The sequence below is a fragment of the Antrostomus carolinensis genome, unplaced genomic scaffold, assembly GCF_000700745.2.
Source record: "Antrostomus carolinensis isolate BGI_N321 unplaced genomic scaffold, ASM70074v2 scaffold12512, whole genome shotgun sequence".
NCBI classification, from domain to species: domain Eukaryota; kingdom Metazoa; phylum Chordata; class Aves; order Caprimulgiformes; family Caprimulgidae; genus Antrostomus; species Antrostomus carolinensis.
The window spans coordinates 4,536-31,221 of NW_010299002.1; the positions used below are offsets into that span (position 1 = coordinate 4,536).

Below are 26,686 nucleotides of genomic sequence, written 5' to 3' on the forward strand. Positions count from 1 at the left end.
TTTCTGCTGATATTTAAGTCCTCAATTCTCTTTTGTTCTCTAGGGTGGAGGGCAGGACCTGGTACACATCTCATAGAGGGCGGTTATGGATTGCAGCTACTGCTAAAAGACCTTCCCCTCAGGAAATCTCTGAGCTAGAGGCCACCTACAGAATGCTGCTCCGGAAAGGTGAACTTCTCTCCTTGAATCTTTATATTATTTGGTACATTGAGCCACGTAATGAGCAGTGTCAGAAAGCCCTCTCTGCTGAGTAGTTATTACTGCTTCGCTTTTTAACCTTCTGTTCTTGAAATTCTCTTCATCCTTTCTGCGTTTCATCAGCTGAATGAGGATGGTGGCAGATTTCAACTCCGTCCTTTAGCTGGTCAGGTACTCTGAGCAGGAACACCAACAAATTGCACCTGACTTCTCTGATAGCTTGTGACAGCAAAGGACTTGATTTTATTTTTGGCTCAAGCAACAAGCTATCGAGCGTGTGCTCACGTGCATATGAAGTGGCTTGTGCTTCAGTCTGTTTACGGGGATGTTAAAAGCTTTTCATGTGTTCTGACCTTGCGGAAATCAGGACTGCGAAGCTGCAGGTTATCGGGAAGATGTTATTCTCTCGTGTGAGTAGGAGGATGCTGGTGGCTGCACTGCATGGCTGTTTCTGCACGTCACCCAATTTAAATGTCACACAGCAGGGTTGCCTGCTCCCTCATCAGAGCCAGGAGCTCTTCCTGCTCTATATGTTCTTCTGTCACAAGCTAAGCAGGGAGAGGTGTATTTATAATTAAATCTCCCAACTTTAGTCCTGTCATGAAGATCTTGAGCTGAAAAAGAAAAAAAAGAACAACAGAGTGTTAAAATTACTGTGTATTTGTCATGCCTTAAAAAGCAGAAGTGCATGGTGGGAGGAAAAGGCACCTGGGGGTTAGAAGAGCCCAGCTCTGTGTGTTTGTGGATGTGGGTCCCCTGAAGAGATATTTCTTTTGATGCAGATGTGGAATTTCCAAGCGATTATCCCTCAGGGTGCCTCCTAGGCTGTGTAGATGTGACTGACTGTTTATCGCAAGAGCAATTTAATGAGCAGGTGAGTACAGCAAATAAAACTTTACAAGCCAGCAAACTTTTAAAATAGTGTATCTCACCTCTGTGAGATGCTCTAGAGAAGACATTTGGGCTGAGATGAGTGAAGAGACGACTGCCACGTGATCTTGTATAGCTGGAAAGAGAATGTACCAAGAAAAAATATTTCAGTGATGGTGGAAGGGAGTTGTGGACTCATACAGACTAAACCCATCGTCAGCTTCTCTGGCAGTAAGGTAGTTTAATTGAAACTAGTTTCTCACATACTCGTGAAACTCTTTTCAATAAGGACTCACGCCTGTTTAATTAAACCAACACTAGCTTCAGAGACCGTGCCGAAAGGGCTTGTGACAGCCGGTGCTTCCCTTGCTGTGTAGGCAGTTGTGCACCAGGACGCTGTGGCTGTGCTGGACTGTGAAAGACAGGAACCTGCAATGCTTTAATGTTGCATTTCTGGTTTTCAACCTCATTTGGCAAACTCGGGAGCTTACATCTTACCTGGATGTGGCTCCTAAAGTGCTGATTGTTTCTTTTGAAAGTTAATGGGGTCCTAATAGAATCATAGAATCATTTAGGTTGGAGAAGATCTCTAAGGTCATCAAATCCAACTGAAAACCCAACACTGCCAAGTCCCTGACTAAACCATGTCCCTCAGCACCACTTCTACACGTCTTTTAAATACCTACAGGGATAGTGACTCAGCCACTTCCCTGGGCAGCTTGTTCCAATGCTTGACAACCTTTTTGGTGAAGAAATTTTTCCTAATATCCAATCTCAACCTGCCCTGGAGCAACTTGAGGCTATGAAGAGCTAGAGAGTTAAGAGAAAGAGGCAGTTTGAGGGGATTAATTTCTCTTTTCTTACCCTGTCAGCCAGCAATTTTTTGCTACCTCTGGGTATAACTATGCTGATCTTCCCATCTCAAGAAGGACTCTGGATTAGGAAGGGTCAAGTAGCTGTTTGGTTGTTTTTGGAGCGCAACCAGCAGAGACTTTGCAGTTATTGGAGGGATTTGTGTGGCAGGGGACATGAAGGGGCCTGGAAACTATTCAAGACAGTGTGGAAACATGCAAAACTTCGCAAGAGTGGTGGTGATGTGCTATGGGACCTTGTCCCTGGCCCTGTGATGCTGCCAAGATCCACTACCTTCGTATAAGAGAGTAGCTTGGCCCAAGCAGAGGCATCTAGGTCCATAGCTAGACATGGAGCTGGAAGTGACAGTGGCCTCACTGGTGAGAGTTGTGCTCTGGTTGGGGCACTGAATCACCAGGAGAAGGAGCTGTGGGAGGAGGTAGCACCCTCCCACCAGGGAGGAAGGACAGGAGAGCCGCAGGGTCTTCGTGGAGACCCTGCAGAGAGGACATCCAGAGCCCCTAGATATAGGGAAGGAGGGACAGCTGGAGATTAGAGTGGATCAAGACTCCCAGAGGAGTGTCCTGTTTCTGAATGAGGCAGGTGATTTGGTGACCAAGGACACAGGTAAGTTTGAGGTACTGAGGCCTTCTGCACCTCAGGCTTCACCAGCAAGATCTCCCAGAGGTCTCTTGCTTGGAGGCAGAGTTCAAGGAGGAGGGAGACTACCCATAGTGTAGGTTGAATCAGGAGTCTTTTGAGAAATCTCAACCGATACAAGTCCATGGGTGGTGATGGTGTGCATCCAAATGTGCTGCGAGTGTTGGCACATGTCTTTGTGAGGCCACTCTTACCTTGGAAAGGTTATGGAGAACAGAAGAGGACCCTGATAAGCGTAGCAAGGTGACCATTACATTCATCTTTAAAAAGGGAAGGAAGGGTGATCCCCATGAGGACTGCCCAGCACTGGAGCAGACACTGCTCAGAGAGGTTGTGCAGTCTCCACCCATGAAGATTTTCAAGACCTGACAGGACAGAGCTGTGAGCAACCTCACCTGAATTCAGGGTTGACCTTGCTTTGACCAGGAGGTTGGACTAGAGACCTCCTGAGATCTAAGACTGACTCTATGCCTAAAATCAGGAGCAGCAGCAGCTTTCCACAGGGTGGGTTTTATGAACTTTCAAAGGCTGCATTTAGTACCAAGCCCAGCATGGCTGTTCCCAATACCGTTCCATGTCTAATCACTCCTGTCCCTTGTACAAGTCAGTTATGGTCTGATGGGAACCACCAGACCATGTAGGGCTTGATAGCAAACCAAGACCATCTTGTGAGATGAAGTAAATGGATTCCTTGGAACGAAGGAGGAGGACACACCAGGCTGATGGGCATCTTTGCGATGAAGAATTGGAGAGGCATCGGCAGCTGAGGGCTGTTTCTCATGAAATGCTCTTCTGGCTTTCCCAAAATCTGTCAGGTTTTTTATCCTGGAAACTAGGGATGAAAAGAATATTTCTGATGAGATTGTGTCTCGTAGTTGTGGGTGGAAGGGGGAGAGGTTGGAGTATGAGCAGCAGAGGGAGCTTTGGGACTGGAATACAACAGAATCTGCAGGAGCAGGGAGCAAGCCTTGGGGGAGAGAAGAGGAAAGGACACAGAGGCCAGTGGAAGATTTTCATCCCTATCTTCCGCTGATTTGCAGTTTGGTCTTAACTGGAGATTCTTGTCCTTCTTCTGCTGTCTGTAAAATGGTGGGAATATACGTCCTGGTTTTTCACAAGTACTTTTCTCTTCCTAACAATTCCTCCTCTTTGTGGATATGTTCTTCAGGCATTGGTAAAATGGCCGTGACAGCTTCTTATGATCTGGAAATCGAGCTGTAAGTAACTGGTTCTTCATCTTCCCATAGAGGAGCCTCACAATTACCCATGTTCTCTGTAAATTCCTCCCAGTTTGCTGGCACTGCTTGGCCGCAGAGGCACTGGGGGGGGACTCATGTATTCCAAGGGCACTGTTCCCAGATCTGTCGGTGAGAGATTTACCTCTCTTCTCAATGCCACGATGCCATGGCACTTTATATTTCCCTGCCTTTTTGCTACTCCCAGATTGCAAATTATTTGAAATTCCTAATTTATTGCCTTTTTACAATGGATTCATCCATTTTTTTCCCCAGGATCGCTTTAGGCAGCATTCGTTTCCCTAGCTTGTAAGATTGAATTCAGCAATCTGAGCATAATTCTGAAGCTGGTTTTTGAGGAAATGTACATTTTTGTGCATGTGCATCTGAAGGAAGCTGAGATTAATTTAATTGTGAATGCTAGCAAGATAAAAAGTGTGCAGCACCAGCTCAGAAATCCGAGTCAGATCTCGCTGGGAGTCGGAAATCCCTCTTGCTCACGCTGATGATTCAGTCCAGGTTCATCAGCAACCAGCACCGAAACCACTTGTCAGCAGTGTCATCCAGCCATTTCTTGGTGTAGGAAGTGTCCTCCTCGCTTCAGGGGGAGCGGGAAAATAAGATGATGTGTTTTCACCGCTTAGGGCATGCAAAAACCATGGAATATTTTCTGAAAATCCATGGTGTATTGGCAAGTAAGGTGATTTGATGCAGCAGCAGAGACCTCTGGGAGGTTAAGCCGCCACAGAGCTCTTTTTCAGGCACTGTGCTTTGACTCACACCTCTCCTCCTCACTGACTCTTATTTGATGTTTCTGCATTTTCTGGAAGAAATCATTTCACAAGTGCAGGGCAAGCTGTGGTTGCAAATTATACCCACCACCCAAAGATGAAATAGCTCCCTGTCTTGCTCATTGTCTTTTGATGGTGGCCCTGCCTTTTTCAGCAGCTGCAGAATTTTGTTTGGACTCTTGCGACCATTTGTTCCCATAGGCAAGGGAGACTCTTCCTGGTCTGTCCCTACTGCGACTTTTCCATTATTTCTCTGTCCTTTTGATGCTGTCATCCTCTCCCTATTTAGTACCGTCTGCAGATTTAATTTCCTTGCTCTTCGCATCCTCTCTCAGGTTGCTAATGAAGAGGTTAGTGGCACACTGCTGGTATTTTTCTATCATTATCTTCATAAATTTTTGTTTTTTACACTCAAAGTAACAATACCCCGTTTCGCTGGATGCTGCACCAGCAGATTCAGACCAAGTCCCTGCCCCGAGAGGTTGCATTATTATTAGGACTGGTTATTTATCCGCATTATTACCTGATGTGTATGCCTGGCCTTGCGTAACCCCTTCAGAGGGGTCAGTCTTGCAGCTCTGCCCTACGTACGATATTTGAAGACCGACTGACGTCGCCAAAGTGATTTGCAGATCGACAGGGCCGCATGAGAAGCAATGACAGAACAGGATTTTGCATCCAGTTGCTGGCAGGGAGCAGAGGAAGAGCAAAGCAGAGACGTCCTTGTGATTAAAATCAGCCTCACGTCAGATGACATTGTCCTAATCCCAGTTGTGCTACTTAGTGCATGAACTAGTTAAATCCATTCCTCTGGGTCTCTTTCCCACGTGGAAAATAAAGCCGTGCTTCCCTGTCGGAAGTTATATACCCCTAATTTTACTGCTCAAAACTGTGATCTTTGGATCGAAGCTGCTCCAGGAGTAGAAGTTATTATCAGGTAGGAAAGTCCACCCTGGGTATCAAGTGTTACCCCCTTTCTTTGCCGGGGACTGAAGCAAAAGCCACGTTCTGCACTCAGCCCTGGTGCTGACGGTGGGTGCTTGGCCAGTGCCCGGAGCTCCCTCAGTATTTAAATCTCAGTATTTCCAGTTGAGCTTTGCACATCTTACACCTCCTCGGAGCGCGTTCTGGCCTCATTTCCTTCTCTTCATGGCAACCGCCCAAAAAACCTCGGTTTAGACCAGAATGATCCCTTTGTTAAGCTTTTCAGCGCTAAAGGTGACCTGGAAACTTTTTTTTTTCCCCCATTGAGACCTGAGCATTGATGACGGCTTTTCCTTACTCCTGACCTGACGTCACCGACACCCTGAGCAGAGCAAGGAGCTGAGTTTCTTTTCCTGTGTGAGGTGTCGGTGACTTCAGCAGCATTTGTTGGGGAAACATGGGATGGTGCAGGCAGGGCTTGGCAAGAGTCAAAAGCGAGGAGGGAACTATTTATATTTATGCCTTTTTAATGTGCTCTGAAGTCCACGTTCATTTTGTTAATGACTTTGATCCAAGAGACTATTACTTTAACTGGAAAAAGAACAATTTCCGCTGCTGCTATTTTAAGTAGCTGATAGGTGTGTTTGGACTTATTTTGAATGCAAGTGTGCACACATGCCGATATCTAGATGTAGCTATTATCTCGAGCTGAAATATTGGGTAATTATGTTTGACGGGAGTAAAGTGTTTATTTTTCATTCCTAGGTGATCGCTTACTGTCCTAAAACCACACAAGGGAACACATCTAGGCTATTTTTGTGCCACAAGATTGCAACTATCATTTAAATAGGCTCCATCTTTTCCTCTCAGGAAATTTGCGTTTAATCTTTTGCCCTCCTCGGTGAAAATAAGAGCAAAAAAAAAAAAAAGAGACTTGGGTGCCAAGCATACAGGACTCACTTTAAATTCTTAAATAGGAGTGAGGAAGGGGAGAAATTTTCTATTTTTAGATTCCAGAAAGTGCTTGTTTAGATTATCTCCAAATAAAGGAACAATAGCTCGCTGATTATGTTTTCCTAAGAAAGAAGTTAATGAGAGGAAGAAACACAAACATATATGTTGGCATCTACTTTGAAGAACAGTAGAAATAGGGAGAGACTTTTTACGAGGACCTTCTCCCCAAAGTAAAGGTTTCCCAGCGCAGGCTGCGAGCAAGACAAACGCTCGTTTGTGTGGTGCTGTAGCTGTCCTGGCACCTTCCCCTCCTCCCACCAACAGGATATTTGCCTTCTCGTTCCTGAGGTTTAGTTAATCGCACCTCTACTGATGAAATTTTTTGTTGTTGTTGTTGTTAGCAGGGTTTTGAAGGCTAGATCCAATAGACTTCCTTCTGCAGCAATCGAGGTGGCTGTTAATGACTGCAACTGCCGAAAGGCCTTTAAACTTTACAGGTCCCGGAATTCTTCGAAGCTGAATTTGTCTTTTGCGTGTAGCCTGATGCCAGATCAAGAGGTATTAGGCGTTAGTCTGGCTTGCAGGGATTTAGGGGTGATGTATCTCTTGATTCGGTTTCTCACCGCGGAAAGTCTCCCTGGTTCATGGTTCTAGGAGCAGAGCAGAGCAGGCGTGCAGCTGGTTTGGATTATAGACGGTAAGAAATGGGGGAGTTTTTCCTTATGTGAAGTGCTTTGGTTTTCATTAGAGACTCTTGGAAGGCTCCAGCTGACTTGCATAAGCCAGCAGGTTTACCAAGGCCGCTGCTCAGTCTGTTAAGATGAAGGAGAGATTGTCACTTGATGATGATTAATTTAGGAATGCATTAACATGCCAAAGAAATCGAATGATAGAGGCTCGCTTGCCCTCTTCTCTGGTTTCCTAGACCCTAGGGGAAAAACGAAGCCAAGGCTGAAGCATATGACTTAATTAATGATGACTGTGGACTTAGCCTCTGCTACCATTTCAGCAAAATAGTCAGTGATGTGGGATTTTATTTTTTTTTCTCCTTTCAGATGTGGTCACTAGTACTTGCCGCCTTCTTGGTGTTTGGTTTTTATTTAATCCTGAAACCAAAGGTTAGATAAAATTGAGCCTGGCTGCTGCTCAGGTGCTCCACTCCCTTGCCATCCGGTTGTAGCTCCACCAGCTTGAGCCGTGACCACCCTTTAGGTGGTGACCCCAAATGATGGGGTACCTACAGAACGTAACCACCATGGTGAATGTACGAGGGCCCAAGGACTACGCTAAGCGTTCATCGGCTTGTCATGGATTTCATAACCCTGAACAGACTGGTTGCTCAGACCTGTATCCTGGTTCTGCCGTGAGAAATCCCATCATGTTGGTGGGATTGACTCAATGGCTGGAAGCAGCCGTTGGCGTCACACCTGCTCGGGGAGTAGCAGCAAGGGTCAGCGTGGGGAGCTGCGGCTGCTGAAGGGACGCAGATGCCTTCTCTGTGCAAGGCTCTGTTCACCAAAGTTAGGGGTTTTTTTTCAGAGTTCAGCTGATCTCTGTCACCACCTGTGCCGTTTTTACTCTGTTGCTTTGCAACTCTGATTTATGAAAGGACTTTACAAAGCTGATTGAAGCTGTTTGGCTCTATCTAGCAGGGTGCAGGCAGTCTGAGCTGCTTGAGCAGAAGCAGGTGCTCTGGTTTCTCCTCGTCTCCTCCTCTTCATCGCCTCTTTCCTCCTCCTTGCCAGCTTTTGTCCAGCAGTGTGGGCGGTGGGGCTGCATGCCCCTGCCTCTGCCGTCCCTTGGCGCAGGAGGATGAAAATGGCTCTTCTAGCTGAGCCTACTACACTACCAAATATTTTTCCCAGTCTACCCAGTTTCCCCCGACGGTTGTCAGGTACTCTATAAACATCTCAAGCCCTGCTTGTGGGCTTTACCATGGGTGGGTGTTTTCTCAAGTTGTGATTTGAGCTGCAGAATGATGTTGGTGGCTGTGGGTCCTGTGATGCCGGCTCAGGGAGAGCCAGAGGGATGCAGTGTGCCCGACGTTTGCCACCACCACTGAGTCCTCCAGGTCTGAAGCCCTGGCAGACTGCTCAGCATTTTAAAAATCTGAATGCACCAGCACGTCTTTGAATGTTAAATCTACATTTCAAAGTCCTGTTATTACTTACTACGTTTTAATTGCTTCCCCTGCCCTTTGAATCAAAGTACAGCTTGTGGTGTAGGAACATGACTAGAGCCGAGCTCGAGGCCGGGAGGCGGAGAACACCCACCGGATGGATCCAACTGGCTGTGGGAAGGATCCTGTGGCAATCCCAGCCTGCTGCGTCTGGATCTGGTTGCGATCACCAGCTAAGGATGCGAGGGGCAGAGCAGGCATCGTCATGGGGAGAAGGGGAAAGGAAGGCAGGCGAGGAAAATTCCTCGCGCATCCTGGTGAAGGGAGCTTATGCCAGCGCAGGATCTGCCAGCAGCAGATGTAAGCTCTCAAAAACAGCAGGGAGGATGTTGACTGCAACAATGCATCAAGGCTGCGGTTTGTAACCTCAATAGTAAGGCAGTTAACTTTTTTCTTTTTTTCTTTTTTCTTTTTTTTTTTAACAAAGACATTTTGATTGCCAAATCCATAACCATTAGCAGCTGTGGTTTCGAGCTGTTCCTTCCTCACACGTTGCAGTCTAGACCTGACAGGCTTTCAAACAAAAGTTTGGCTGCCGGCTTTTGTTTGTGTTTCTTTGCGATTTCTGCTTTTTTTTTTCCTTTTTTTTTTTTCCGCCTGTTCTGTTGATTCGGATTGAACGTCGTATCCCTTTTCTAACCCAGCCTCCGTGGAGCGGCTGCTCTGCATCCATGTGGTCTTCTGCAGCCAAGGGCAGCGCGTTGAGTTCCTCAGTGCATGTTCACAGGGCTGCAGTACTGGATGTTTCTGCCTCAGGCTAGAAAATTTGGCATTTCTAGAAAGTTGGATCTGCTTTGGGGTTTCTGTTTAGGAAAATGTGATGTTTCTCCTTGGCCAAAGGCTGGTTGGCCTGTGCTAAGGCAGAGGGAACGGGTCCTTAAAAGATGATGCTTGAAAACACACTCAGAGTTGAAAGCGTGATGCAAGACCATGTCGCGAGGGAGATCAAACATCAAAGTCAAGTGCCTGGTGCTCTGCAAGTTCTTTCCAGAATTGGAGGTGTGAGTCAGGAGAAGTGACACAGAGCAGGGGCAAACCTGGATCTCCAGGTGATGGCTTCTGTTGGTGTCACGTTTCGGCGAATGTGCCCTGGAGCACTTCAGGGTGAAGGCTGAGTTGGGAGATTTGCTAGCTAACCGCCCAAAATGAATGTCCTTGTAAAGAGGTGGTGGACACTACTGCTGTTAGAGCAACAGTCAGGGAAACGATGCTTGGAAATGATGTTCCAAACCTCTCTCCTTGGAAAAGCAACAAGGACAGATGTGGCTTGGGCACTGTGGTTCTTGAAGGCTGGTCCTGCAGACTGTGAGAAGGGTGGGATTGGTTTTTTTTTCCTCTTGATAGTAAATAACTCTGACCTGCAGAAGTACCACAGAGCTGATAACTGAGCTTGAAGCACTCCCTGGGTTAGTTTTGGTGGTAACTCCCTGGGGTATCTGCAGGCAGGAACCGAGCTTACTGCTGGTGGTGCCTGAACTGGAATCAGGGAGTTTGCAGCACCCTCAACTGGATGCGCATCATCTCTCATTTTTGAAGGCTCCAACATCCTTTTTTTCTCTCCTACATCCATGTGTCCCTGTTGCAGACATGGCTGCAAATGCCTCTCTTTGGCTGCTGCACCCCTGTTGCTCGCCAGAACCTCCCCACTTTCTTTTCCCCTTTGCAAACCACTAAAGAAACATTTTCTAGCTGGATGGTGAGCAATTTCCCTCCGGAGAGGAGGAGAAAATGGCTGTTTAGTAGTTAATTACCTGTTACGTTAGTCTGACAGCTATGAAGCTTATGAGGCGTGAAAGAAGAGCGGATCCGCCTTTCCCACAAATCACCAGGAAAACGGGGCTGAAGGAAATCGCGCCCATTTCCCGGGGGGATGCCTCGCATCCCGCTCCTCTTCCTTGCCCGTGGCGAAGGGGCTTCTCCTAACGCCTGGGGAAGAGCCCAGCGCGTGTTTGTGCTTGCTGGGGAAAGCTGATTTATCGCCGCTGCTGGTTACAGCAGCCCTGCTCTTTCGGAGGGGATGCCGTCTCCGCCAAGAATTTTTTTTTTCCCCCTCTTTGAATGCATTTTATGGTGAGCTCTCTTGCCAACACATGGGCTCCGCTTGCTTTTATTCTTTCCAGACAGCGTTGCTTTCCAGCGCTGCCTCTTTTATTTCAAAGCTCTTAGAGAGCAGCAGGGAAATGAAGGCTGGAGATGGTGTCCTGGCCCGGCGCTGCCTGCCAGAGCAAGCTGTATTTCCCCTGTTGTTCACCCAGGAGCCACGCCAGGAAAATGATTCAACCCTTTCCATTATTAACCTTGCAGAACATCTCAACCACCTCCTCACCGCTCCATGCCACTGCCCCAAGGCCACCCCCCAGCAGCTGTGTGATGGAGAGGATGGTGATGACCCGCTGAAGGGACTACAGGTTCCAGTGTGCAGTTCCCTGCCGCACTCGGGCTTACCAGGATGCACACTGGGCTGTGTTGGCATGAGCCAACAATGTGACCTTGTGGCCAAGAAGGCCAATGGTCTCGTGGAGTGCATTGAGAAAAGTGTGACCAGCAGGTTGAGGGAGGTTCTCCCCCACCTCTACTCTGCCCTGGTGAGGCCACATCTGGAGTATTGTGACCAGTTCTGGTCTCCCCAGTTCAAGAGAGAGACAGGGGTCTTCTAGAGAGAGTCCAGCAGAGGCTACAAAGATGATGAAGGGGCTGGAGCATCTCTCTGCTGAGGAAAGATGGAGAGAGCAGAGTCTGTTCAGCCTGGAGAAGAGCAGACTGAGAGGGGACCTGATCAATGTTTATAAGTATCTTAAGGGCGGGTGTCAAGAGGATGGGGCCAGACTCTTTACAGTGGTGGCCAGTGATAGGAGAAGGGGCAATGGGCACAAACTGGAACACAGGAGGTTCCAGCTGAAGATGAGGGGAAACTTCTTTACTGTGAGGGTGCCAGAGCCCTGGGACAGGCTGCCCAGAGAGGCTGTGGATTCTCCTTCTCTGGAGATGTTCCAAACCCACCTGGATGCCGCCGTCCTGTGCAACCTGCTGGAGATGGACCTGCTTTGGCAGGGGGTTTGGACTAGATGGACTCTGGAGGTTCCTTCCAACCCCCACCATTCTGTGATTCTGTGTGCTTGCACGCTCAATGGGCAGGAAGGGTGCAGCTGTGTTGCAGGGCTCTTCCCACCCAGTGTTAGCATTCGGTCTCTTGCGCCGTGTTCGCTTGTCTCCTTTTGTGTCTGGAGACCTTAATGAGAGTGAAAGATGCTCTTGAAAGGTCGCTAATGAAGCTGCCGGGGAGTGTTTTGGCTTTGTGCTGTGCAGAGCTGCTGCTCCGTTGCACGTGGTGCCTTTGTTCCTTCCTGGGATGCACCAGAGCAGAGCTCATCTCGTTAGCGATGGTTTGGCTTCCCCTGGCACATTTTCCTTTGGCTCTTTCCATTCCCCTGCCTTCAGTTCACAGCACTTGGGTTCAAGCGAACACAGCTTATCAGGAAGGGGTGAAAAAAACAAGGGGCTCAGGACAGCCCTTCTCCATGGTTTGTTGGTTTTTTTTCCACTGCTGAGATGGAATCGGGATGAGCTAAGGGTCCAGAACCCCCCATTGTTACCAGCGATGGTGGGCAAGCCTGCACAGCCCCTGCATCCTGCTACAGGCTTTACCCAAATCAGGGAAAAAAATAGTTAAAAGATTGGTGGGGGAAAAGAAAAAATTATCAGGATTTTTTTTTTCTCCTCAAATGTCAGAGAATGTGGGTTTGTGTCTCTGCTGGCTCCCAGCTGGCTTGTCCCCTCCTTTGCTCTTTTGCAGAGTGGGGAGGTTGGGCAGCCCTGCTGCTATTTCTGGTGGTGATGAGCATGTGATGGGAGAGACGGTGAAAACAAAGTGTAAAAAGGGAACATTCATTAGCAATTATCCCCGCTTGCAGCTTGATTGGGGTGACTGTTGGGGACATCTGATAGCCGCTTAATGTATGTTCAAAGCACCGGCTTTAGCGAGAGGGCAAATCTGGTGGCTGGTTTTTGGAGGAGCCCAGCGCTCAGCTCCCTTTTCCAGCCGATACTCAGACACTACATTTAACCTTGAGCTCTTTCTGCTTGTGTTAAGCTGCCTAAGATCTGCTGCTTTTCTCTTCTCCCCCCCCTGCTAATCTCTTCACAGCTAAGATCTTACAAACCTGTTAGCAGCAAATTGAAGCCTGACCGGTGCGGTTGCAGATGCAGAGATGGGATGATGAAGGAGGGTGGTGGTTGCGTGGTTGGAGAGCGTATGTGGGGTTTTCAACTGTGCAAAGCGGTGGGCTGGAGCAGCAGTTGGTAAGCCGTGCCGGCTGTTTGCAGCCCACAGAGCCCACCGTCCTCCCAACTGCCTTGTCGCAAGCCCGCTACGAGGTGGCAGAAGATCTGAAAGGAGGCTGAATCTTTTTTTTACCACTGTAGTTACGTTGCATAACCTCTCTCTTTCGAGCTTTCCTGCTCATCTGCTGGATTGGAAGACGGTGGGCTTTCTCCTTCTTGAAGGACAACCTTCAAGAAGGCCTCTGGACTTCATTTGTTGTAGGGGGTCTTTGTAGCCACCTGCTCCTAAAGGCCGAGTTGCTTCCTGCTGGAGGCCATGTCAAAGCCTGGAATACTGACACTTGGCTTATTTACACCCTCAAGGTTACAATGATGAGTACCATTGAAATTAGGAAGGAACATTCCCCCCCAGCCCCATCAGACTCCTGGCTGGGTTTGATTCTTGGTCTCCTGTAGAGAGGGAGCGTGGTTTCCCTCTAAATTGATGTTTTATTAGAAAAATTGCTGTTGCAGATCCTCTTTATTGGGATATGCTCTGTCTTCTCTCTGATACACTAGATGTGGATTTTTGAGTTTTCCTACAAGTCTCAGATTTGTGGAAGTGCTGATGGGTAGTGGCCACTGTCTGTGGGATATAGTTTGTTTTCCATCTCCTAAACTTAGTTGCAGATTGTAGAGTGACGCTTCTGACCTCTTACAGCAGAAATACTGACAAATTAGTTTTTTTACTCATTAGATGCTTGGGCAGGTTGGGAAAATGTAACGGAGACAAACTTGTTTAATGTCTTGGTGGCAGTGTCTCCATTGAGAGTGTAAGTCAAATGAGGGGTTGCCAATAGGAGAGGCATCTTTGGTGTGGGACAGGTAGGTACGGATGTCCTAGCGCTGAGCTGAGCCGCAGAAGAGCCGTAGAGGTGGAGAAGTGCTGCCGTTCAGCCATGCTGTCTCTCTTGATCCTGTTGATGATGAGACGATATAGATACAGTTGGTAGGTGTCTACAGGAGATGTTGCTCACGGTGATCATGTCTTAACCTCTCGCTGCTCTCTAAAAGGAATCTCAGTTCCTACCAGCCTCCAGCAATGTGCTTCTGCCAATCGCCCTCTTCACCGGACCCTTCCTGGAGCAGTTCAGCTCATTAAACTGGCAGAAAACTGACTTTACCCAAAAGTTCCCTAAATTTCTGTAGGATGAATGAGTTTTGGGCACCCCAGTATAAAAAGGATCTAAAGCTACTGGAGAGTGTCCAGAGGAGGCCACCAAATTGGTGAAGGGTTTAGAGTGGAAGCCATACAAGGAGAGGATGAAGTCACTTGGTTTGTTCAGCCTGGAGAAGAGGAGACTGAGAGGAGATCTCATCGCAGTCTAGAACTTCCTCCCAAGGGGAAGAGGAGGGGCAGGCGCTGATCTCTTCTCTCTGGCCACCAATGCCAGGAGCAGAGGAAATGGCAGGAAGATGTGGCAGGGGAGGGTGAGGTTGGCCATGAGGAAAAGGTTCTTGAGGCAGAGGGTGGTGTAGCACTGGAACAGGCTCCCCAGGGAGGTGGTCATGGCCCCAAGCCTGACAAGATTCCAGAAGCATTTGGCCAACATGTGCCCTCAGACACGTGGTCTGAATGTTGGGATTGTCCTGTGCAGGGACAGGAGTTGGACTGGATGATCCTGGTGGATCCCTTCCAGCTCACAATATTCTGTGATTCTATGACTTCTAGAAGCAAGTCAATTGACTCAGCATCTTGTGAGGGCTCAGCATCTTGTGGAGCCCCATCTACTCCACCTGGGAGTCTCTAGGCAAAGGAAAGGGTTATGGCTTTTTCTCAGCTGCAGCAGGCAGGAATATTCTGCTTTTTTCGTTCACCAGGATGGGATAAGAGGTTTCCAGGGTAGGTACAATAGGAAGCTCCTTCCTTGCCTCCTGGGAGTGAGATGCCAGAGGAAGGAGCGAGGTTTTTAAAATTCAGGACACGGATGGATTTGGCAGATGTACAGAAACGGACCCTGGGAGCAAAGATGAAAGGCTGTGGTGTGGAAGTGTAAACCCAAGTTTCAGCTGTGGCATCTGCTTCAGCCTTGGGGATTGAGCTGGAAGCTTTTGGAGCTTGAGGCTTGATCCTGGTTTTGGATGAAGCTGTCAGTGGAGAAACCAACCTGGCTGTTGCTTTCACTGCTGATGCCTACGTACACGTTATGGGGATAGTCCCTGTGTGGGGGCCTGTAAGATGCATGAAGGGTGACACAGCGATGTCCAGGTCCACCTAGGAGATAGTGGCTTTATGGTGTGACTTACAAGGCCATGCTAGTGTGGGAGCTGCTGGGTATGTCAGGTCCTCTGGCTATGGAGGGGCCACCAGTCACCCACGTGACGCTCTGAGAGCAATAAAGCGGCGCCAGCATTTCGCACTCACCAGGCCTTGGCCGGGGATATTCACATTGGCTCTTTCGAACCTTCCAAGATCGTTCTTCCCTGCAGATGGGAAATGATACTCCTTGGCATCGGCCTGGAGCGGTGGAAGCAAGTCAAGTAATGTGGCTCAGCCAAAAAAAAAAAAAAAGAAAAAAGAGGAAGAAACCTCTCCAGATCGGTACAGCAGGGCATCCGCGTGCGATGCAGATCAGTGCGGATCTTTCTCCCCCGGCATGGGGGTTGTACAGAGCAGCCGAGAGCAGCTTTTACACGCTGTTGTAAAATGAGAGGGGTTGGAAATGCTTTCCCTGATTGATCCAATCCCAGTGTCGGGCGTCTGTAAATCTCCCTTAACCACTGGCAACGCTGCCAAACCCCACTCCAGCACAAGGAGAGCGGGTTGTTCCCTGCTCCCTTCTCCATGCCCAGCTGTTCCAGGGCAAATCCAAACTCATCTTGGCAGGTTGGGGAGAGCTTTTCAAACACTCAGCCTAGGAGTCATTTGTTAGTAACAAATGGGGTATTTGCCAGGACACGCTGCTCCATCTGGTCTGGCATCCTGTCCCCTACAGCAGCCTTGATGGATCTGTTCAAGGAAAGCAGGGGAGAAAAAAAACCAACAACAACAAAAAAAAGCAGCAGTTTTCCCATGGAAGGAAAACCGCTTCCACAGTCTGTTTGAGCAGGGTTTCCTCGGCTGGAGCATCTTCATGGCATGTCCTCACCTCTGCAGCTAATGGAGAATCTGAAGCGATGGTTGCTATAGACATTTTTTATTCCTATTTTGTGTTTTGCTTCTGAACACCAGCGAGGCTGAGCTGCATCCAGACAGGACTTTGGTGCACTTCCCTCCCTGAGTGTGGTTGGGTTTTTTAATCCTTTTCTCCCTGTGGTTAATGAGAGAAACAATCTGTTCATACTCCGCCTGTAAAATTCCCCCATGTCTTCATCACAGTGAAATCTCTCTATAGACTCCATGTGTGAAGCCAACCCTGCACGGATAGAGACAACGGCTTCTCCAAGCCATCAACTTGGCATGGTGCAAGAGTTCTTTCTGTTGCTCACCTTTTAGATACAGATGAATCTCAAGGGCTGCGTGTTCCTCCGTAAGACCATTCACACTCTCCAAATCTCAAAGCCCTTGTGTTTGGTCTGAGCTTTGTGGGGAAGAGATGGGAAGTGTTCAGGGCCAGGTTGGATGAGGCTTTGAGCAACCTGGTCTAGTGGAAGGTGTCCCTGCTGATGGCAGGGGGGTTGGAACTGCATGATCTTGAAGGTCCCTTCCAACCCAAACCATTCTGTGATTCTATGATTCTATGTCTCTGTAGCTGGGACAGCTGCTTCAGTAGAAGAGGTGGCCACTCTTCCGGTGGTCATCACCTCGTTGGGTTGGCCAACCTGTTTTGGTTGAGGTGCCAATGTGCTGTGCGTGACTGGCTGAAGTTTAGTGGGATCCCGCATCCCCAGTCAGCTGAATCTGGGAATGCTTTGGGCTGAAAAATGGTCCTGTGCTTGTCCCACCACAAAGCAGGCAAGCTTGGAAGAGCAGGGCCTCCACTGCCTCTCTAGCAACATCCTGCGCTTTCTATCAGCTTAAGCCAGGTCTGAAACCACACCTTTTAGGCAGCAAAACACAGGTTGGTGCTAAAAGGGGCCAGAAATGGTTAGGGAGCACAGGGAAGCGGCTCAAAAGGGAGCAAGTTCTGGCACAGGTGGGATGAGAAGAAGCTTAGCAAGGGGCTCTCTTTGATTAAGACCCAAACTTGCAATTATTTTGTTTTTTTTTTTCCATTAAATGTTCTTGAACTGGTTTAGTCTGAGCTGCTACAGCCTAGACAGAACCCATCTCTTCAAGAGCGATTTCTCTGCTCCTAACCATCGAGCTCTTTTCAGGCCTGCGGCAATCAGTCTGACTCTCTTTTGTGTGTGTGTGTCTGTGTTTTGCAGTATCCAGATCTGAGCCAGGAGTCTGGGTCTCCATTTGTCTTTATCTGCACTAATCCCCAGGAGATGGTTGTGAAGTTTCCCATCAAAGGAAAACCCAAAATCTGTAAGTAGTAAAGTTTCCGCAGATGCCCTCCTTGGCCTTTCGTGCCTGCTCTCATCACCACCTCTGCTTGCCTTTGCCATATGAGTTCACAACCTTTGCCCCCTTTTCTTTGATCTGGAGGTGTTTGTTTAATGACTCGAATACATCTGTAATATTTTTTTTTTGTCTTCAGTTCCCCTTTCCCCAGATGTTGCTTCCTTCCAAATACATGCCTCTTCCTGCCTCTGCAACGTTTGTGTCTGCTGCTGATCCGCTTCTGGCATCAGCCTGGGTCGGGATACGAGCTGGTGCAGCAATGCTGGGGCAGATCACAGAATCCTGGAATGGTGGGGGTTGGAAGGGACCCCCAGAGTCCATCTAGTCCAACCCCCCCTGCCAAAGCAGGTTCACCTAGAGCAAGTTGCACAGAACTGCATCCAGGCGTGTTTTTAACATCTCCAGAGAAGGAGACTCCACAGCCTCTCTGGGCAGCCTGTTCCAGTGCTCTGTCACCCTCACAGTAAAGAAGTTTTTCCTCGTGCAGTTTGTGCCCATTGCCCCTTCTATCGCGGGCCACCACTGAAGAGTCTGGCCCCATCCTCTTGACACCCGCCCTTAAGATACTTATAAACATTGATCAGGTCCCCTCTCAGTCTGCTCTTCTCCAGGCTGAACAGACTCAGCTCTCTCCATCTTTCCTCAGCAGAGAGATGCTCCAGCCCCTTCATCATCTTTGTAGCCTCTGCTGGACTCTCTCTAGAAGATTCCTGTCTCTCTTGAACTGGGGAGCCCAGAACTAGACACAGGACTCCAGATGTGGCCTCCCCAGGGCGGAGTAGATGGGGAGGAGAACCTCCCTCCACCTGCTGGTCATGCTCTTTTTAATGCACCTCAGGAGACCGTTGGCCTTCCTGGCCACAGGGCACATTGTTGGCTCATGGTAAACTGGTCATCCACCAGCACTCCCAGGTCCTTCTCTGCAGGGCTGCTTTCCATCAGGTCAGCCCCCAACCTGTCCTGGTTCCTGGGGTTATTCCTCCCCAAATGCTAGATCCATGCTAATTCCTTGCCTGTGGTTCAAAATTCGTCTCTCACCTGTGAGGATGGTGAAGGCTTGAAGCTGCAGGGGCCAGATGGATGTTCTCCATCCACAGGCCAGCAGGATGGGATGTCCTGGCAGAGCTCGCAGGGAACTGCCGCAGCATCTGTCCACTCTCCACTTGCCAGCGTCGTTAGTCCCTTTTATGAGCCACCAGCCCCTCTGCAGGCTGCCAGTTATTCCTGCCCGCTGCCGGAAAAAAGGACGGAGGAGGATGCGGCAGCTGGGGAGCCTGCAGTCAGCTCTGTCCTTATTAGCAGCCTCCCCACCACACAGCCCGAGGAAGGCACCAAACACACTTTCAGGGGATGTGAAAAATTAATTTGACAGGCTAAAAGCAGCATAAGCAGAAATAGTCTTGGCTGTTTGTTTAGCAGAGCTGACGACTGGGTTTCTGTCTGGTTTGCAGCGTGATTCTTCCAGGAGCAGTTACCTAGCGGTGCAGGAGTCACGGGATTTCTCAGGACCAGTTAATAAGGGATTTTGAAGCACAGTGTAGGGGGTTTTTTGTTGGTTTTGGGTTTTTTTCCCCTCTCTGCCCAGAAAAGCACCACTCTCCCACACTTTGGTCTCTCCCTGGGTGTTGGGGATATACCTGCCCTGCCAGGGTATGGAGCAGGGTGAAACAATTTGGTTTCTTCTCTGCTTTTTGTAGCAATATCTGTGAGGTGTGTTCAAGCAGGTGCAGCGCTCAGGTCTTGCCAGTGGCCCTGTCCTCCCCCCGGGGCGGGTCTTTCCCAGCAGGCAGGGCTGCGCCAAGTTATTTAGGATGGAAACATCTTTGCTGTGGGAGAACAGCCTTGTTGCTGCTGGTGTGCTGGAGCAGCCGCTGCATCCTTTATTTTTTTTCTTCTTTTTTCTTCTTTCTTCTTCACCAGCCCTCTTCCTCGCTCTGATACAAACTCTCTGATCCCCCTTCACTGCCACATCTGCCTGGCCACGGTTAGGAGAAGGAGAAGCTGCCATGTGGTGTGAATGCAGGGCATCCGGCTTCTGCGCATCTGCCTTGCCGGGTGCAGGCGCTGCCGGTCCCTTTCCCATCTGTCACATCGTCTCCTTTGTGTTGTGACACTTTCCTGCTTGGAGAAGGATCGGTCTAACAGGCTGGAAGGAAGGCGGCTGTGTTGCGCTGCCCGTTCCTGCCTTTCCTGCCCTCCATCCTGACAGGAGCTGTCACCAGAGCAGCAGTGGGGGAGACTCTGGAGTTGCATGTTCCCCTCCTGGAGGGGACATTATCCATCTGGGTGATATTTGTGAGAGCCTGGGGAAGGAGCAGGGAAGACTTTGACCTTTCACTGAGGTAAGGCGCTGTTTTAATAGGAGCTGGCATCAACATCCGAGGCAGTCAAAAGCTTAATTCTCCAAGCTGGAAGCAGAGCAGGGGGCAGGTGCCGGCTGACGTCCCCACCTGAGCTCGCTGGCTGCCCTGCTCTCCTTGAAGCCTGGCTCCAGCCGTGACAAAATGCCAATTTGTCTTGTTGGGAAGCCAAGCTGGAGCAGTTTTCCTTGCCAGATAACAGCATGGACCTCGCTGCGATGACATCCAAATGCTTCTCCATTGCAAATTAGTCGTTTCTAGCAGCCTGGGGATGAGAGGAAAAAAAAATAAAAATCTAAATCTAACATAGGTCGATTTTTGCTGCCAGGGTTATTGTCTCTGTGGAAGGGATGGGCACTGTGTTCACATGGTTTTGGGGAGCACGGCTGTCCCCAAACACGTTCCTGCTTAGTTTCAGTGTATGAGGACAAAACTTGCTGGTGGTTCTCATGGGAGATTTCCTTGAATCCGGGTAAAGCCTCCCTGATGCCTCCTTCTGGCATCACTCAGAAACCTCCCTTCAGCAGCTGATGGCTGGAAGAGCGCGGAGGAGTGGCGAAGGTACGCATCGTAGTGCAAGATGAGAGTCCTTAAATCACTGAGTGAAAAGAGAAGGGGGCCCTGGGGCTGTTGCCTTATTTTTAGCTTTTTCCTAAAGGTTACCCACGTGATGTTTTATCTTTGCCAACTGACAGCGCCGAGAAGCCTCCTGATCGCTTTTGGGATCCAGGAGGAGCAGGCAGGCACGTTAAATAGGAAGCGTACAGCCCCGGAGGTGACACAGTGTTGGTGGTGGAGGACCACTGTGTGGAGCAAGTGTAAACTTGCCACCTTTCTCCTGCTAAAAACCCCATGGCTTGGTGACATGGTGGTCCAACATGCTGCCTCTGGACAGTCCAGCGATGCTGGCTCAGCCTTGGGTGCCCATCGCTGTTACCAGACATTGCAAAGAGGAGCTTCTTCCCCATCCTTAAGCAGGTGGGGAAAGTCTTCTCCTGCATAGGGTGCCAAAAGGGATGGTGGATCTCCCAGACTTTCTAGGAGAGCATCTTCCAAACTGTGCGGCTCGGGGTGAGAATGGTGGCTGAAAAAAGCCGTGTCCTATTTTGCCCTTTTGCTTGGCCTCAGTTTTCATTTTCTCATTTGTGATGGTGGGAGAGCTTTGCAGATGCCCTTTTGTGTTCCACAGGCTGCAGGTTGGCAACTGCTGCATGGAGACATCGGCAGCGTCTGGCTCCTGCTTCCAATTTCCACCTGGCTGTTGCCACATTTCAGTTTGCTGATCTATGGCACGGTGACTTAGCAACCCTTGCTCACATTTTTTTAACACGTTATGGGTTTGGTGCATTGAACTTCCTGTCTGAGCTTGAGAGAGAACAAGGCTGTCCCAAAGCTCAAGCTGAAGGAGGAGGACTGGTTTCAGGGAGGCTGGTTGTTCTGCTGGGACATCCGGAGCGAAGCAGTTTTGTAACCTGCCTCTCCTGGGAAAAAGCATTGTGGGACTCTTTGTTGATCTGAAATGGAGAAGTTTTCTTGGTTTGAAGAGGTGGTGATGGTCTCTGCCTGGTTTGGAGCCATTTTCTCTGGACATGCACCTGCTTCTCATGGCACATGGGCACTTACCGGCAGTTTTTGGAGCAGTGGCCAAAGCAGGACCGGTTTGGAACCTGGTGGATATGGTGCTAACCAAAGAGGAGAACTTCTGTGTGCTGTAGCGGGGCTGGAGCAACACAGCTCTCCCAGGGACTGTGTGGGCCTTGCGTCACCCATGGGGTGACACCGGGCTTGATTCCCTGGTGGGACCTGGATGAGGTGCCTGCCAGTTCCAGCTCCATCCTACCTCATTAGGATTTCTCTGGGATGGGCTCTGTCTGTCCATCTCCTTGGGATCAATCTCTGATCCCTTTGCTTCCCCTCCTGATGGTGTGACCATGGTGGCTGCCCATGTCCTTCCTGAGGGACAAGGGGATGGTCCCCAAAGACTGGGGCCACCCTCCCCAGCTCACTGCAGGCTCTGCAGCATTTCCTGATGGTTTCTGCAACGTGGTGGAGCTCCATCCCTGCTCCTGGACAGAGACAGGATGGGATTGGGATTTGGAGGATGGGGAGGTGCAGGGGAGCTGGAGCAGGGAGGTGAGTTCCTGGGGAGATGTGGCATTAGAGGAGCTGACCGGTGCTGGCTGATGACAGAGTCTCTCTGGGAGGCTGGCTCTTCACCAGGTTAAGGTCAACTTCCCTTTCTTCTTCTCCTTTTTTGGAGGAGGGAGAGTGGGAACATACTCACTTTTTCACAGACAGAGAGGGGGACGGGGATGCTCCTTCAAGGCAGTGCGTCACCCTCCCAGCTTGCTCACCACACCTGGCTTTTGGCTTCTCCTGCAGGAAAAGTTGCCCAGATCCCATGTGTTGGTGTCCTCCTCCTCTCCCAGGTGGGAAGGTGGAGCTGGCACTGAAGCCACCAAGGGCTGTGAAGCTCAGTGGGATGAGAGGAGGCAGCTTTTGCTCCGGATCCCACCGGAGCAGCTTGCTGTGGGTGCCTGGGCTCCCCGAGGTTCTCCCCAGTGGCAAAGGCAGCATGTCCCTCCCAGCTGGTGGCCTTGGAGGCCACCAACAGCTCCGTGCAGCCAATCCCTATCACCTTCTGTACCCCATTGCATTATCATCCCCAAGCTGAGGGTTTATTGTCCCCAAGCCCAGCTTTCCACCACACCATGGAGAAACATGTCCCCGACACGGCGCTTGACGGTCCCCCACCTCCTTTGAACACGTCGACACACATCCTGCGGGCGAGCAAAGGGATTGGTTTCCCCCCTCGGCAGCGTCGGGCGAGCGCTGGATGTTAATTTTCTGTCCTCTTCGCTGAATTTCCCCCACTCCGGCGTCTCTTTGCCGCGTCGGACACGCTTGCCCCTGGCTCCCTGGTGTCGTGCCTGCAGAGGAAAACCACGGCAGCTGGAAACGCCTGGTTCCTCAAGCACGATAATTGAATGTGACAGGAACACACTAACTAGGAGACCTCGCTGCCTCCAGCTGATTTGCATTGCAAATAACATTTAAAAATAAGGAGTGATGAGGGTTTGTTGTGTCTTTTCTTTTGTTTTGTTTTGTTTTGTTTTTTAAATCCTCTCTTTACAGGGAAGCTGGATGTAAAGATCCATCAAGGAGCAAAGAAGGGGTTAATGAAGCAGAAAGCGATGGGGTGAGTTGCGGGGGAGCAGCGTCCTTCCCACCAAGCACCCGACTGCCACTGAAGGGTGCCAGGATGGTCCTCAACTCTGGAAGGCAGATGGAAGACGGATCTGAGCGCGCTTTTATTTTTGCTTTATCCACTGTATTCCTAAAACATTAAAAGAGACATGTTTTCACCAAGATCTCACCCCACAGCCTTGTGCTTCCTGGGAATTCACACGCTGCAGAGAAAGGTGGGTGGGAGATGGAGCTTGATGGGTTGGGATCCAACCAAGTGCTGGCATCTCCACATCTCCTGTGAGTGCCCAGGACAGCGACCAGTCCAGCTCTATCCATCTTGGTGGGCAGGAGGTGGCTCCATCCTGGCTTTGGCAGCGTCTCCTTCCCCAAAACACACCTTGTGGTCTTTTGACCGGCTGGGGTTGGATGAGTGGGATGGTTTCCAACAGCCGGAGAGCCCCGTTGAGCACATGTTGGGGGACAACTTGGGGTGAGAGGTGGTCTCTGTTTCTGCTCAGAGGCTTTCTGCTTGTGGGAACATGTCCTTCCAGCTCTTGGCATTACTGGGAAGTGACCATACTCACATCTCTTTCTCCTGATTTGTATCAAAGCACAAAATGGCCTGAGGTTGCACCAGGGGAGGTACAGATTGGATGTCAGGAAAAATTTCTGCACTGAAGGGGTTCTTGGGCACCGGAAGAGGCTGCCCAGGGAGGTAGTTGATTCCCCATCCCAGGAGGTATTTAAAAGATGGGTAGATGAGGTGCGCAGAGATATGGTTTGGTAATGGACAGGTACAGTTGGACTCGATGATCTCAAAGGTCTTTTCCAACCAGGCAATTCTATGCAAAGCTGCCCGTGCCTCCAGGAGCTGCGTGCCTGAGTTAAGAAAACCCGCTCTGCTTTATGAATAAGATTAATTTCTCCTTTTTCTTGAATCCTTCATATTCAGCATCTCCCCGATTTACTGTGTCTCCACTCATTACGCATCCGTGCTCAGTGGGCTGTGAGCCTCTCCTGCCACGGTGCTCCAGGCTCTGCCTCACCATGGTCTAAGTGCTCCTTGTTCCCCGGAGCCCACCCTGCTCCAGAGGGGACAGAGCAACTCCTGAGCACCACTGGCATCCCTCCTCCTCCTCCCCCCGGAGTCGTGCTGGGGAGCAGAGCAGGGCTACCAGCTCAGCTGCTTGGCATGGTCACTGGTTGCAGGTTGTCCCAGCCCTCAGTTCCTGTCACTACCCCATCCAAGAAGAGGAGGAGGAAGGTGCAAAGCCTTCGTGCCAGCTGCCTTCACCCCCTGAAACTCGTCAGCTGGATGCTGTGGCACTGGAAATCATCCCACCAGCTCTGCCATTTGCCCTGGGAATTGTCTTCTGGTTCCTTTTGCTGCCTGTAGGATCTCTGAGATGCTGGAGATGGTGGATCTGGATTCAACCCCCACCCACGTTGATCCTCATTTGGAAAACTCTCGTGGGTGTTTCAGCTTGGAGTTGCCTGGGCTTGGCGTGGAGGTGATGGTAGTGGAGCTGCTCTTTGGTGTGGGGGACATGAGCTTCTGCTGCTTCCTTCCTCCTCTGGCTGCATCCCCCCATCCACCAGCCTGTCCCTTGTGTCCCACCAGTATGGTCCCAATCAGCTGTGTTGGGACTCCTGGTGACTTCCCTGCACATGTTTCTCTTCTTGTATCATGGAGGTCCTCCTCTCTTGGGTGGATGTGCCTCAAGAGCGAGGGAAAATGGCTGTAGTCCCTGTAGGAGCAGAACTGGAGAGGGACAGGGGGCTTGGGGTGGCATCTTGGGGGTCCTGGTGCCATGGAGAGAAGGAGGCAGGAGAGGACTTGGCCTTGGTGGCTGGGTGGGAGGGGCAGGACATTGAGGTTGCTTTGCCTGCAGCTCCCTGGAGCATCTCTCCTAGAGGTGGAAGGGGTTGACCCTCAAGCAGTGCTTGTGGGACCAAGGTGGGGGAGATGGTCTCCCAAGAAGAAGACAGGTGCACAGAGGAGCATCCAGTGACGTGGTGGGCAGCGTCTTTCACAAAATATCACTGATATCCCTGCTGTCCTGCCCTGTGCCTCACCAGCATGACCTGGGACAAGCAGGATGCTTGGAACACCAAGCACCCAGGGTGGAGAAGCACCCAAGGAGGATGTACTCAGCACTGTGGGGTTGCACCCAGGCTGGGCTCCACAAGCCACAGCCCTGGGGTTTCCAGCTCCAGCTCCATGGCCACTGGATGCTGAGGTCGTTTCTGACAAAGCAGTGTTTTGATTTTCCTCTGTATTAATTACATCTATGGTTTTGCCAAGGAACGAGCAGGCTGATAGACCAACCTGCCCCTGGTTGGTTCTGCGGTCCTAGCAGAAGCTGGTTTTCCCACCCTCAGGAGCATCATTGCTGGTCTGGGATGTGCTGAAGATCAACACTAAGTATCCAGAATACCTTTTACCCAATCCCTGAAAAAAATTCCATAAAAAAAAAAAAAAATTACCTGAATTTGTTAATATAGCTTATCTTGGAGCCCACCAGAGTTGGGTTTGTGCCATACAAGGACAGTTTCTCCTCTTCATCATGATGAGGAAGAATTTCTCCTCTTCATCTCTTTCGGGCTAAATGAACGCTCTTCTCTCCCCTCTTTTCCTACTGCTTTAAACCTCTTCTGCCTCCCGTCCCACCCGCCCCAGCCCCAAAAACCAGAGAAACAGGGTGATGGCACCCAAAACCCAGCTGTTCATGGTGTCCCACCTCCTTCGCCAGGGGTTTGGGTCTCATGTTGTCCTCGTTCAGGGGCAAAAAGCATCGGAAGAAATTGGCATCTCCTTTGGTGTCCTCCTGAAACTGAGCTGGAGGAGGAGACCCACCACCCCCAAGGATGGTGGCACCTCTCTGGATGCCCATGCTGCAGCCTACGTGGGTGGATGGAGGTGGTGGTCCCTGCTCCATCACCTTCACTGAAGGACTGTGTCCTGGCTCTGAGCTTGGTGCTCATGGGGTGCTGGCTTGGACCACATGCCCCATCTTCCATCAGCACAGCTTGCTGCTGTGCCAGTTCTCCTTGCTCAGGGCCAGCTCTTCTTGCACAGGGCTGACTTTGGGGTGTCCTGGAGGTGGGGCTGGGACACCCCTGCTGGGATGAGCTGAAAGTTACTCACCGGCCAGCATAGGGCCGGTGCTGGGGCTTTGGGGTCAGGAGTGGAGGGTTTCAGGGGCAATCCACCTCCTGGGGATGAGGAGGGCTGGAGATCCCTCCTTGATGGATCATGAGTGCCATCATGCAGTACATGCAGGTCAACCAAATTACCAGGCACAGTCAGCATGGCTTTATGAAAGGCAGGTCCTGCTTGACTAATCCGATCGCCTTCTACAACATGGTCACCCACTTAGTGGATGAAGGAAAGGCTGTGGACATTGTCTACCTGGACTTCAGTAAAGCCTTTGACACCATTTCCCACAGCATTCTCCTGGAGAAACTGTCTGCTCATGGCTTGGATGGATGTATACTTTGTTGGGTAAAAAACTGGCTGGATGGTCAGGCCCAAAGAGTGGTCGGGAATGGAGTTAAATCCAGCTGAAGGCCAGTCACCAGTGGTGTTCCCCAGGGCTCAGTGTTGGGGCCAGTCCTGTTTAACATCTTTATCAATGATCTGGACGAGGGGATCAAGGGCACCCTCAGTCGGTTTGCAGAGGACACTAAGCTGGGTGGGAGTG

At 50.2% G+C, this 26,686-nt stretch overlaps 1 protein-coding gene across 1 annotated transcript in view; it reads left to right on the top strand.

Moving 5' to 3' along the window:
• The window catches only part of TRIP4 (thyroid hormone receptor interactor 4), a gene marked incomplete at its 5' end in the record, with an annotated part of 27,241 nt that extends 4,228 nt beyond the window's left edge, over nt 1–23,013 (top strand). Inside the window, 4 exons of the mRNA XM_010162641.1 lie at nt 44–168; nt 981–1,072; nt 17,295–17,397; nt 22,929–23,013. Coding sequence (XP_010160943.1) covers nt 44–168; nt 981–1,072; nt 17,295–17,397; nt 22,929–22,996 — 388 coding nt within the window. The remainder of the gene's footprint in view (nt 1–43; nt 169–980; nt 1,073–17,294; nt 17,398–22,928) is intronic.
• Between the last annotated feature and the right edge of the window lie 3,673 nt (nt 23,014–26,686).